At 37.5% G+C, this 14293-nt stretch overlaps 1 protein-coding gene across 7 annotated transcripts in view; it reads left to right on the forward strand.

The window, feature by feature from the left end:
• The window catches only part of LOC148277889 (talin-2-like), a 114613-nt gene that overhangs the window by 55946 nt on the left and 44374 nt on the right, over window positions 1-14293 (forward strand). For all 7 annotated transcript variants that reach the window (XM_088232239.1, XM_088232240.1, XM_088232236.1 and 4 more), the window contains 8 exons: window positions 1477-1635; window positions 2637-2797; window positions 4201-4303; window positions 4899-5029; window positions 5176-5308; window positions 6576-6699; window positions 11039-11203; window positions 12527-12717. In XM_088232239.1, the coding sequence (XP_088088365.1) occupies window positions 1477-1635; window positions 2637-2797; window positions 4201-4303; window positions 4899-5029; window positions 5176-5308; window positions 6576-6699; window positions 11039-11203; window positions 12527-12717 (1167 nt within the window). The remainder of the gene's footprint in view (window positions 1-1476; window positions 1636-2636; window positions 2798-4200; window positions 4304-4898; window positions 5030-5175; window positions 5309-6575; window positions 6700-11038; window positions 11204-12526; window positions 12718-14293) is intronic.

Raw genomic sequence — 14293 nt, forward strand, 5'->3', positions numbered from 1 at the left:
ATTTGGTTCAGCCGGATGAATCTAAATATGAACAACTCCCTAGGGAGGAAATCCAGCCAGTCTGCAAGCATTTGGACATAATCAAACATTGTTGAAATAAATAATGCTTCATAAATGTGGAGATATCTACAAAAAGTGGCTTGGTGGTATTTTAGTTTTAGTAAAAATATAACAAGTGAATTTTTTTTAAAATTGTAAAAATGTATAATTATGCTATTAAATAAAAATAAAAAAATAAAAAAATAAAATCTAATATTGCATAATCAAGAGAAAGGAGATTTATATTGTTTACTATAGTCCATAAAATTTAGCTTGATTAAAATGACAGCTGTCAAACTAATGTCAATAGTGATGGGAAATTACTGATCACTGGCCATGTACCGATCAAATCGATTTTATCAGTTTTTTCATGCAAACATGAAACTCTGTTTCCGAAAATTGATATAAAAATGCAAAAACAAGGCTATAGTGTGTTTAAAACAATTATTCACCAAAAACTAAGACATTTATACCTTTTTCATGAACAACATCAAATAAATTATTTTTTTATTCGATCAAATCACATTGATCAATATGTCCCATCTCTAACGTTTTTGCAAAATGATGTAACCTTGTAAGAACGTCGCTAATAATTAGGTTTAATTTAGTTTTAAAGCTGAATTTATAAAATTATGTTAATTTATATGTCAAGCATTGTATTAAACAAATAAATTAACACGCCAGATACGAATGATTTTTCGTGTGTCAATATAAATCACTCCTTAGACGTTACTACAATGTTATGTCGTCACTTTTGCTGACAACTATTGTATTAAACAAATAAATTAACACGCCAGATACGAATGATTTTTCGTGTGTCAATATAAATCACTCCTTAGACGTTACTACAATGTTATGTCGTCACTTTTGCTGACAACTATTGTATTAAACAAATAAATTAACACGCCAGATACGAATGATTTTTCGTGTGTCAATATAAATCACTCCTTAGACGTTACTACAATGTTATGTCGTCACTTTTGCTGACAACTGTCATTCTAATTTAGCAATATTTTAAAGACTATATGACTATTTATTGACTCCAAACTTTTATGAAGCAACTAATACGAACATTTTTTTTAGTTTTAAAGCTGATTTTATACATTTATGTTGATGTATATGTCAAGCATTGTATTAAAAAAATAAATTAACATACGAAATACGAATGATTTTTCGTGTGTCAATATAAATCACTCCTTAGACGTTACTACTAAGTTATGTCGTCGGTTTTTCTGACAACTGTCATTCTAATCATGCTATATTTTAAGGACTATAGATGGAAGTAAACCTCTGTAGAAAATTTAATCGACGTCGCTTGGGAAAATTGTACCTTTTCAAAAAAATTATAATGTAGGATTGTTAGTACTACATTTACGCTCTACAGGATCGTGAAACACCTAGACACATTCAACTTACGATGACGATGTTTGCTTGCAGGTGTCGTACGCGGAACCGCTGGCCTCGGCCGCCATCGGCGTGGCCTCGAGCGTCGTGGAGTCGCGCCGCCAGCAGCAACTGTTGGACCAGACCAAGACGCTGCTGGAAGGGGCGACGCAGCTCGTGCTGGCCGCGAAAGAAGCCGGCGGCAACCCCAGGGTGAGGACCGCCTCGTATTTCTCATTTGTAACATATCCTCGTCCCGATGGTGAAAATGACAGAGCCGTGAATTATTTATTTATTTCATTCTGGAACAATATCAAATTAAGAACAACTTTGGTTTTTATGGGGTCATGGGGCCTACCGCAAACTCTGAATTCGGGCAAAGAAATTTCAGGTTTCTGGGCCCCAAAATATTCAATATTTTACCCAAACATTGCAAAACCATGACCTGGATTTAATTTTAAAAAATTGGTTAATGGGTTTAGGTCGAGAAAAATCGGAAAATTTACTCAAAACAATTCTTAAATTATAATTGCTATAAATTGATATTGTATAACTGTAAAATAAATAAAATAGCAGGTAGTAATGTTATTGTTTATTTTGCATAAAAATGTCTGCCTTAAAACAGGTTGTACCTAGTAAAGCTAGGGTTTCCTAGGACAGCGGTGCCCGTATTTTAACGGCCGTAGTAAACGGTGATGCGGTAGACAGCCGTCGTAACGTCGACTAGAGAGTGGTTTCCTAGGGAAACGGTGTTAAATGGTGTTGATAACACCGTTTTCCTAGAAAACCCACACTCTAGTCACCGTTACGACGGTTATCCACCGCATCACCGTTCACTACGGCCGTTAAAATACGGGCACCGCTGTCCTAGGAAACCCTAGCTTTAGGCAGACTAGACATGATCCAGATAAATCTATTGCCTAAGTGTGTATGTAGTAGATAAAGTAATTGTTATTTTTGTTAATAAATCATGATTATTATTATGTCCAGAATGAGTAGATTTATTACTTCTTTCCGCATACCCGAAACGTTTCAAAAAGAGCGTAGGTCTTGTCTTCCTATCGGTTTCACTCACACAATAAACGAGTTATTCTTTAAAAAAATTCCATTTTATGTATCACGTTTTAAATTATTTTTAACATATTCAAAGAAAAAATTACTTGGGTCAATTATTATCCGGGACAAACTATATTTTATTATGTGATCTTTTCCAGGCGACCAACATACACCCCGACGTGGACGAGTACAGCCAGAGCGTGCGGGACGCCGCTGGGGATCTCCTGAACAGCACCGAGGAGATGTCGGCGCAGAGGGGCATCGTCTCCGGACTGCTCGACTCGCTGACCCGCTCCGTCGCCCGGATAACCGATCACCGGTAATGAAAGATTTTTAATAAAATTCACGTTTAAAGCGCTAACTTTGCAATTAGATCAAAATAAAATGGCGGTGTATACTGCCCTGCCAAGGCTCAAAGTCATATCTGATAAATTGCAAACTTCCCATTAAATTATTGTTTTATGCTTTGCCTATCTAATTTCTTTATTTTTTAGTGAATATCTCATATTTGAAAAGCGGAAACGATATCAATATGTATCTTTTTCGGGTGATCTCGTGTATGTTGGATTCGTACGGACATTTCGCCTACCATTGCAGGAGCCATAAACCGTGTGTTTTATAGGGAAAAAAAAAGTGTTTCTTCTTTTCCACATCCGCTCCTAAGTGGAGCATGTGGACATAACCATTTGCCTCCAGGAGACCCCAAAATGAGTTTGTTGTAACTCCTGGGAGTACAAAAAAAAAATTTGTATGATTCAATAAATAAAAAAAATTTTAAAAAAATACCTGAGGGTAGCCATCGAGTCGAAAATGCTCTTCTAGGGTTCTGGTTGCCTTTCACATGCATAACACTGTATTCTTCCTTCGCCTGGACACGGAATAAACAAAAACAGATTTTAAAAAAAAATCTAATTCTATGTACTTCAAATTATTATAATTATTATAACCCTATCGCCAGACAGCATTTTCGCCTCTTCCCACGTCAATCCAGTGCCCCTTAATTCCGCCGAATAAAGTCGAAAGATCGTCATCGACGGCCTTCCAGGACGGCGTGAGCCCTCAGGTTTAAAGTAGAGCCAACTTGGGCTTAGGTTCTCCCGAGGCATGCGCAGCACGTGTCCGAGCCAGGTCGTTATAGGAGGCTGCTGCGTCCGTTCTCGGACTTCAATGTCAGTTATTAAATCGAACCACTTTATACCTAATATTCTTCTCAAACACTTTCTCTCAAAACTCAGAAGTTTGGTGTTTTGAGCTTTGGTAAGGTGCCAAGATTCGCGCCCATATAGGAGTACAGGCATTATAAAAGAGTTGAACAATCGGCATTTCGTTTTGACTGAGTATAGACTAGAGTTCCAGACAACTCGTGTTTAAGTACTAGTAATTTGTACCGTGTCGCAATCGGCAATATGCACATTCCGTGTCATTTTTGTAGTGTGTAGTGTCAGGAACCATGTTGATTTTAATATCAGCCCGTCGCCTTTATTTATGTTATTTGGGTGTTTGCTGTAATTTCTATGTTTATCCTGAAGATGGCTCCTGCAATGGTAGCCGAAACGTAAGGATACTTGTTGATAACAGTGACCATGAAAATTCACCCACCTATTCTCACATTTTCCTCTGTTTTTGATGCCCTCTGGAAAAATGGGTCTGACAGTTCCACACTGTAAATGTTTATTAAATGTTCAATTTATTATTATGTTCAATGTTTATTTATCTTTTTAGAATGTCCCTCATCGGTTCGTTCAACGAAGCCGATTCCTTTGTGGACTATCAGACCAGGATGGTCGGAGCCGCCAAGGAGATCGCTCGTCTGGCCACGGAGATGGTAAGATTTTACTTTATTACGTAATGAAACTATTTACAAAATAATTCTAATTTACAAAGAAGGCGAAATAAACGTCAATTTTGGCATCAACATCAGTTGATCTCAGCTTTTCATCGATCGGTGACATCTATTGACGTCGGCCGGTCTAACTTTTTTTACTGACCGGTTAAAATCAATTGACGTCGGCTGATCTCATTTTTTTACCGACCGGTGACATCAATTGACGTCGGCTGATCGCATTTTGTTTATGGATTGATGACATCAATGGACGTCGGCAGGTCTCATTTTTTTACCGACTGGTGACATCAATTGATGTCGGATAATCTAATTTTCTTTATGGATCGGTGACATCGATTGGCTTTGGCTGATCTCATTTTTTTATGAATTGGTGACATCGATTGGCGTCGCCTGGTCTCATTTTTTTATCGCTCGACGTCAGCTGATCTCATTTTTTTTTATCGATTGACGTCGGTTTGTCTCATTATTTTATCAATCAACAACGGTAGAGCCTCTGTGATAACACCCTTGCTATTTATTTCTGTCCAATTTCATCTTTATTTTTTGCTTAATCATTGTTTATTTCTCTACTCCGTAGACGGCCAAGTCTGGAACAGACGTGTCCAAACTCGCCACTCTTGCCGGAGACCTGACCCATCGCTACAACCAGCTGGCACAGGACTCGGTAGGCGCGGCGGCCACGACCACTAACAATGACGTCGCCCAAAGGTAACAAAAATAAGAAAAAAGTTTACTCTAAAAAAATATTTTTTAGATCCAATAAATTTTTACTACAATTAAGAAAACATTTTTTATATCTATTTTCCCGCAGCACTGAACTTCCTCATTGTATGTCGTTTGTATTTTGATTGTAGGATCCGCTCGACAGTTGTAGAGCTGGGCGGGTCCGTCATCCGTCTGGTCAAGGCCGGGGGGCTCTGTCAGGTCAGCCGGGACGCCACCGCCCAGAGGGAGGTCACCGACGGTGCCAGGCAGGTCTCAGAAAAGGTCGGTCAAAACTCTTGTAATGTTTGTGGGTGTTTATGTTATTTACTGTCCCCGTGAAACTACCAAACTAGTATATTATACTAGAATATTTCATAGTCCCTGGACTAGTACCTGAAGCGTAAAACTGATCACCTCACCTTCATGTTACAAAAATGATCAATGTACGCTGCGATTGGTGTACCAATGCAGTGCCCTGTGCACCATTAGGTGCGGGAAGGGAATGATGATGATTATTATAAGAACATTTTTTGCCTATGTTGGAACGTCCGTATTCCTCCAATTCTTCCATCTGTTGATTCTTGTGAAGTGATAGAGCTGATAGCGTTGCTCATCTGATTGAATTAATTAATGCCTTTTCTTCATAATTTTTGTAGACTATCAATATTTGACATTCCTTCAACAGAGATGAAGCTGTTGAGAATATGGCTTGGCAACCAATCCAATATAATTTACCCCTTTCAAATAATAGATTATGCTAGTTTGCTCCATACTTTCATTATCTATAGTGATCCAACACGCATGCGAATGTAATATTCTAACAAAAATTTTACAGAGAAAGAAAAATATCTTACATGAATATGAAAGTCAACTATCTATAGGTTTATTTTTATTCTTAGAGGTGGGGGTCAGTGCTATGCAAGCTCCTGACGTCACTGCGACCTGTGAAGATCTATTGTGATCTATATCCCCCTCCAAGCCCAGGTCTATAAAGAGCCTGGCTGCTGTGTGGAAGGCGAGAGTTTATATTTTGCTAAATCTCCCCCTCCGAGCCCAGATTCGTAAAGTATCGGGCCTACTACCTAAGTAGGGGGCGAGCTCTTTAACATCCTCAGGTTTAACCAGTGGTCCCCCGAGGATGTGGCTCTTTTTATGATATAAAGCGTCACATTCACATAGAACACGTATAGGTGTTTCCTCGTCTGTACTGCAGAACCTACATCTAGAAGTTTGGGAAAGGTTCATTCTAGTGCGGTGTTTGTTCAATCTGCAGTGCCCTGGGCGGGCTCTAGTGATAACCCTCGCTTGGTGAGGCTGATTAGGTTGACTCAAACCTTTTTCCTTTTATCAGTTCCTTCGCACGGTGCTGACCAGGTACTTTTTGCCAAAGCATTACCCCCTGCTTCCCGGCCCATGATCTAAGCTCGTTACGAGGAGCACATTTGGGCAACCCACAGTTGGGCTCAGGGCTCAAGTAGAATAACACAGCCGATGGCAGACCACAAGCTCTGTAAAAATATCTTCATAGTGTTATTTTTATTATTTATAGGTCGGGGCTGTGCTGTCAGCTCTGCAAGCCGGCTCCAGGGGAACTCAGGCGTGCATTGACGCAGCTGCCACCATCGCAGCTATCATCGGAGACCTGGACACCACCATCTTGTTTGCTAGCGCAGGTATCCTACAAATCCGTCTCATTACTATTATTTTCTCTTCTGTTAAACATTAACTATCCCATAGTTAAGCCTGCTCGTGTCCTTCCACTTTGTTTGGAAAAACCGCATTAAAGGCTCCACCTGCTCCGTCCACCAGGGGCGAATCGTCAAAGTAAGCGATTACGCACAGCTTACCATTATAATTGACTTTTAATAATAATAATTTAAAGCAACCATGTTTATGGGGGAAAAAAAAGGAATTGTAATTTATTATAAATCACCGTTTATATCTTTCTACAACAAATATCTATGAAGCGCGCCCAGCCCATTCTTACTGAACGATGAAACTAGCCGATTACCTCAGCTTATTCTTCCATACAAAAAAGTACACTGTATTTTTCGTCTTTAACCCAAGTCGGCTTTTTTAGTACTAAAACAAACTTGCAGGTTACAAATATTTTTAGAAGATTCTCTATTTGGAAACTAGTATTTCGAACATTATTTCCGAAGGACTATTTTTCTTTGATGGGATACCGTTGACATATTATGTATCACATAGGACAGGTGGCGTTCGCAGTGGCCGTTTTAGGCATTATTCATTTTTAAAGAAATCGGCCAGTGCTCAAGTCTTGACAGTACTGTCAATGACAGATCATAATGGAAATATCTGCGGAATGTCATTGTGGTATTTGTTAATAAACTTTTGTGCAAGTATTGTATTAAAATAGTGTAGATTAAAGTTACGTATATTGCGTGGTTAGTAATAATTGTTGTTTGAATTTTCAAAACATGATAAACGAAGTTAATACAGCATCCCTGAAAATAGGCTTGAAAATGAATGCTTCAAAAACTAAAATAATGAGCGATGCAAACCAATCATGTAACATCTTAGTAAATGGAGAAATAATTGAAAAGATTGATAGTTATATATACTTAGGACATGAAATAAAGCTCGGCAAAGATAATCAAGAGGTAGAAATAGAAAGAAGGCGAGGTTTAGCATGGGCCGCCTTTGGTAAGCTCTCATATATCCTAAAATCTCCGAAGTATTCACATTACTTAAAGAAGAAACTTTTTGATGCTTGTGTTCTCCCTGTACTGACATATGGCTGTGAAACTTTTGTGTTCACGAAAAAAAATTTACACAAATTATCAGTGACACAGAGAGCCATGGAAAGGAGAATGCTGGGTACTTCGTTGAGAGACAGAAAAACCAATACATGGATTAGAGCGAGAACAAAGATCGCCGATGTGGTCCATAGGGCTGCCAACCAGAAATGGGGCTGGGCTGGTCATATAGCCAGAATCACAGACTCTAGATGGACCAAAAAAGTCCTGGAATGGCGACCCAGAACGGGTAGAAGAAGTGTCGGCAGGCCTCAGACAAGGTGGTCTGATGACATAAGACGAGTTGCAGGAAGTGGTTGGATGCGGTTGGCTCAGGATAGGGAAATATGGAGACTAAAAGGGGAGGCCTATGTTCAACATTGGACAAGAGACGGCTGATGATGATGATGATGATGAGTTGATTTTCACAGAATCACAGAAAAAGTAGTAATTTATAATTACATTACTTACATGTTATGTAAGTACTTATATGTAGTACAAATTAATGAACATTTTTAATAGATTACCTATAAAATAAATCACGGCTCGCCACTGCCGTCCACTCGAATCTACTCATTTGGACACGTATCGTAACTTTCTTATTTTTTTGGAATACAGTAAAACCTCGTTTTTACGTTTTCCCGCTTTTTACTCCGAAATGTTCAGGACCAATTTTTCTTCACACATTCTCATGCAAATATTCCCCCCAATCAACGTTTTTTACATTTTTCATCACCCCGGTTTTACGTTTAAAAAATTTCGAAATTCATTTGATGTGTCAAAAAATCCAAAATTTTGTCGCAATAATGATGCCGCGGCCCGCGCGCCACCGCGTGCGCCACGCGAATGAAGAATAAAAACAGGTGAACAACTAATAAATAAATAAATTATTGCTTAACCTAAATTCAAAGAAGGTGCAGAGTAATTGACCTTTTTGTTTAAGTGTCTTCCTTTACGGTTAGTAGTTCTTAGTTTTCATTTGAACAAAAACGTCATATTGAATTATACAAATCATGATACGCAGTTGACAAACGTTTAGAAACAACAAAGTTGTAATATCATCAAATTGAAATGTTTCAAACATAATAGAAATATTTAAAGTTATAAAAAAAGTGGTTTAAAAAGCCGCGATCTATATGACAGTTGTTTTTAGTGATGCCATAGAAAAAAGTGATACCGTATAAATAAAATTTCCCAACATTTCGGGGGAAAATTATTGAATATTATTTTATGCAAATTCAAAATTCTATTTTATTTTTTTCATTTACACATAAAATAATTTTAACATGCTGTTTTTAAATCAAATAAAAAAAAAAAAAACAGATTACGTAATATTTTTTGAAAAAATATAAAGATATTTTTAATGAAATCATTTGAAGATTTTAAGAGCTATAAAGATGCCCAGAGCGAAGCTCATCATTTTGCTAAAAATCGCACGTAAATCTGTTCAGTAGTTTCTCAGTCTATCGAGGACACACATACACCGCAAGACAAATAAATTTACGAGTTCTCAAAAAAAACTAAAATTGACATATAATGAATTATTCTTGATATTTAATTAGTTTTTTTTATATTGTTTGACATATGTGATGACTACTCGTTATTTCAAGGTTAAAATAAAAAATCTTACTCATGAATTGTACTTAGAAATTGCCATTATATATCAGGTATCAGATTACCCGAACCTTAGAGACCCATAACGGTTCATTTATGGTCGAGTGTTTGTGATGGAATAATAAAAGACATGTTATTTTTTAATTCATATTTAAGAAGTAGGTTCTTATCGCTTTATTTTAAATTAAAGTATTTTACATTTAAACATATTTATAACATTTAAAAATATTTAGTACTTAGTGAATTCACCTTTATTTTTTATAACATGTAAAATTCTATTATTTAGAGAAGTGTAAAGCGAATCTAAAATTTCTGATGTTATTTCTTCTTCCCAAACTTGAATTAAGTTTTTTTTTAATTCCTCAATGTTTTTTGATTTTTTTTTCCCGACTTTTTTTTTCATAATCGCCCATAAATTTTCTATCGGGTTCAAATCAGGGCTATTCCCGGGCCACGTCAACGATTTTAAGCCAATTTTCTCCTTGAATTCATTGATCTATAAAAAAACAATAAATTATTTATCATGTGGTCACAAAATGCATTTAAAAATATATATATTTGTACTCACAGTGCGGGCTCTATGGCACGGCGCAGAATCGTCCTGAAAAATTGGGTCCGCGGTATACTGCGTAATGTCCTCGATTGTTGGAATAATATGTTTTTTTAACACTTTTTTGTACTGAATGGCATTCATCGTACCCTGTACAAAATTTAGAGGTCCTAAACCGTATGCTGTCATGCACCCCCAAATCATCACGTAGGGTGAATGTTTAACGGTTCGAGTGACGCACGACGGATGATATCTTTCCCCACGTTTTCGTCGAACTATCTTTCTGCCGTCTGGACCAAAAAGGTTGAATTTTGATTCATCAGAGAAAACAACATTTTGCCAATCCTCCAAGGTCCAATTCTGGTGCTCTTTCGCCCAATCCAGTCTAGCCTTCTTCATTTTGTCCGTGAGTAATGGTTTCTTTGCGGGACTCCGTGCTTGGAAACCATGCTCCAACAGCCGCCTGGACACTGTTTTTACTGAAAATGTTGATGTGCTGGTAGACTGCACCTCTGCGTGTATTTCAGGTGCCGTTAAAAATCGATCGCGCATAACAATTTTTTTTATTAAGCGATCATCTCGGGCAGATGTCACGCGCCCCCGTCCGCTTCCTTTTTTCCGTTCTATGGATCCAGTTTCTTGGATTTTTTTAATAAAAACCTCACTGCACCTTCTGAATACCCAACTCGACGAGATATTTCACAATTAGATATGTTTTCTTGCGACAATGTGATTATTTTGGATTTTATCGCAATCGACATTTGCTTTGCACTTTCCATGATTGTTGTGTTATGTTCACTCAAACGCGGGTAAAACAAGACTGTTGAGACATTTTAAAATGTAAATATTGTAGAAAGGTGACACATAGTGTCCTTAATTTATTAAACAAAAGAAAGAGGTATCGATAAAGGATTTCTTAGAAAAAGGGTTCAGTAAAGTCAAGGGGCGCGGTAGCAGGTAAACTCGTAATTTTTTTTGTCTTGCGGTGTAGAAACATTGCCTTTTAGACATATATAGATTGAAAATGTGTCTGTTAACTTGTGAGGAATGTTTTCGATATTTAAAATGTAAATAAACTGTATTTGTCAGGGACTCTCCACGCCGAGAACGAAAATGACTCGTTTGCCGATCACCGCGAGTCCATCCTGAAGACGGCCAAGGCTCTGGTCGAAGATACGAAGACCCTCGTGGGAGGAGCGGCCAGCAGCCAGGAGCAACTGGCCTCCGCAGCCCAGAACGCTGTCTCCACAATCGGTGAGTTCAAGTTTCGCAGTTCTGTCTCAAGGAGAATACTTAGATATTTATTTGAATGTCCGTAGGTTCATTATCACGTTCGCTGACACTTTCTTATGGGGTCCACTCATATTTTTCAAATCAGAACGTTCTTTTTAAAAAAAAAATAATATCACTTCTGATTGGACTGTAGATGATGGTTTGAAGTAAATCTTACAAAATATTTGTATATAACCACTTACCGACTTTTCTCTGTCTACCGGTTTCGAGACGTACCCGTCTCTTCGTCAGGACACCAATTAAACCAACTTTCTAATCCAAAGTTCTCCTCTGGTTTAAGCGCACTTAAAAATGTCATTTGACTTTTTTTACTAAAGATCCATCAAAAAGCAAAAATCAACATTCACACCTGAAGTTGAGACTCATGTGTTTAACTTTTACTTTTGGTACTTATATACAGGGTGTTTATTAAACCCTGTCACATCCGATACCACAATGATCAGTATGAGCAAGACGACATATTGGCACATTAAAATATTTTTTTAGAACGAATAAAATTTAAAAAAATAAAATATGTAAAAAAGCAAATGATTGCTTACTTCTGCAGGGGATAAACGGAGAGGGGGAGGGGGAATCTGATACTGCACCGCGCTCCCCTCACTTCTCCCCTGCAAAAATTAGAAACCATTTGTTTTTTTTAAATATATATTTTTTTAAATTTTCTTTGTTCTAAATATATTTTTTAATATATTTTTAAATATGCTAATATGTCTACTTGCCCATACTGATCACTGTGGTTTCAGATGTGACAGGGTTTAAAGAACACCCTGTATATACAGGGTTTAAAGAACACTCTGTATATACAGGGTGTTCTTTAAACCCTGTCACATCCGAATCCACGATGATCAGTATGAGCAAAAAGACATATTGGCACATTAAAATAAATTTTTAAAACGAATAAAATTTAAAAAAAAAAAATATAATAAAAAACAAATGGTTGCTAACTTCTGCAGGAGAGAAACGAGGAGAGGGGAGTCTGACATACCGCTAACCACGCGGCCGCGCCCCCCTCGCTTCTCCCCTGCAGAAATAAGCAACCATTTGTTCTTTTTTATATTTTATTTTTACAAATTTTCTTTGTTCTAAATATTTTTTTTAATATGCCAATATGTTTTCATGCCCATACTGATCATCGTGGTTTCGGATGTGACAGGGTTTAAAGAAGACCCTGTATATTATGGAAGCATAAATTTTTAATTGGATTAACGAATTATTGTTATAAGTAAAAAAATAAAAATAGCGATGCCTCCGAGTTGAAATGCGAATTCCTCTCCCTCTTCGCAGTGCAACTGTCGTCGGTGGTCAAGATGGGCGCGACGTCGCTGGGCAGCGGCAACCCCGAGTCGCAGGTGATGCTGATCCACGCGGTGCGCGACGTGGCGGCCGCGCTGCGCGACCTCGTGCAGGCCACCAAAGACGCGAGCGGCAAGCACATCGCCGACCCGGCCATGCCGCGCCTCAAGGACAGCGCCAAGGTAGGTGGAAGCGCCGACGCCTTTGTATTGTTTAATTCATCGTGTGTTTCCCTATGCACCACTGGGTGCGGATAGGGGAATAATAATGAAGATGATGATAAATAATCACTACAGTAAATTGTACTATTTCCAATCAGTTTCAGAATGCATATGCTGTGGACGACTTGTCACATGATGTGAACGGCTCGTCACATGGTGTGAATGGCTTGTCACATGGTGCAAACAACTTGTCATATAATGTGAATGGCTTGTCACATGGTGCGAACAACTTGTCATATAATGTGAATGGCTTGTCACATAGTGTGAACAACTTGTCATATAATGTGATCGGCTTGTCACAAGATGTGAATGGCTTGTCACATAGTGTGAACAACTCATATAATGTGAAAGGCTTGTCACATAGTGTGAAAAACTTGTCATATAATGTGATCGGCTTGTCACAAGATGTGAATGGCTTGTCACATAGTGTGAACAACTCATATAATGTGAAAGGCTTGTCACATAGTGTGAAAAACTTGTCATATAATGTGATCGGCTTGTCACAAGATGTGAATGGCTTGTCACATAGTGTGAACAACTAGTCATATAATGTGAAAGGCTTGTCACATAGTGTGAACAACTTGTCATATAATGTGATCGGCTTGTCACAATATGTGAATGGCTTGTCACATAGTGTGAACAACTAGTCATATAATGTGAAAAACTTGTCATATAATGTGATTGGCTTGTCACACAATTTGAATGGCTTGTCACATAGTGTAAACAACTTGTCATGTAATGTGAATGGCTTGTCACATAGTGTGAACAACTTATCATATAATGTGAACGACTTGTCACACAATTTGAATGGCTTGTCACATAGTGTAAACAACTTGTCATGTAATGTGAATGGCTTGTCACATAGTGTGAACAACTTGTCGTATGATGTGAACAACTTGTCACATAATGTGAATGACTTATCACATAGTATGAACAACTTGATGTGAATGGCTCGTCACATGATGCGAACAACTTGTCATATATGAACGGCCTTTCACAGCGTGAACAACTTGTCACAACATGGCGTGAACAGCTTGTCACATAGTGCCAACGAGTTGTCATACGATGCGAACGACATGTCACATGACTTCAACGTCTTGTCACATGATCAATATTGGACTGTTACCTACCACCGTCACCTCACCGTGTTTCTATTCCAAGATACATTTCTTTTTTCATGGATTTTGGAAAATATGTGGTTAATTTAATTTTAAACTTAAACAAATCATTTTAACTCTGATCTTTTATTATCATTTATAAACTAATTTTTATATTTTCTTTACCAAACCAGAAATGAATTTTTTTTCATAAATATATTAAAAATTGTGCCCTTGGCTAATCAACACAACATAATCTTCAATTTACTTACCTTTTATGTACAGTATTTTTCAGTTTTAATATTATCCATTTGACTTAAATATTTATTCCCTTTATTCTGTAGAGTTGTCACCTATTTTATTTTAGAAATATAATTTACGTATATTTTCTTGTATCTTATTTGTGTAGTCCAAAGTTTTATATGTTTTTTGTATCCTGT

The sequence above is a fragment of the Micrasema longulum genome, unplaced genomic scaffold (genome assembly GCF_059751315.1).
Source record: "Micrasema longulum isolate JH-2025_06_02 unplaced genomic scaffold, ASM5975131v1 h1tg000958l, whole genome shotgun sequence".
Classification (NCBI taxonomy): Eukaryota; Metazoa; Arthropoda; class Insecta; order Trichoptera; family Brachycentridae; genus Micrasema; species Micrasema longulum.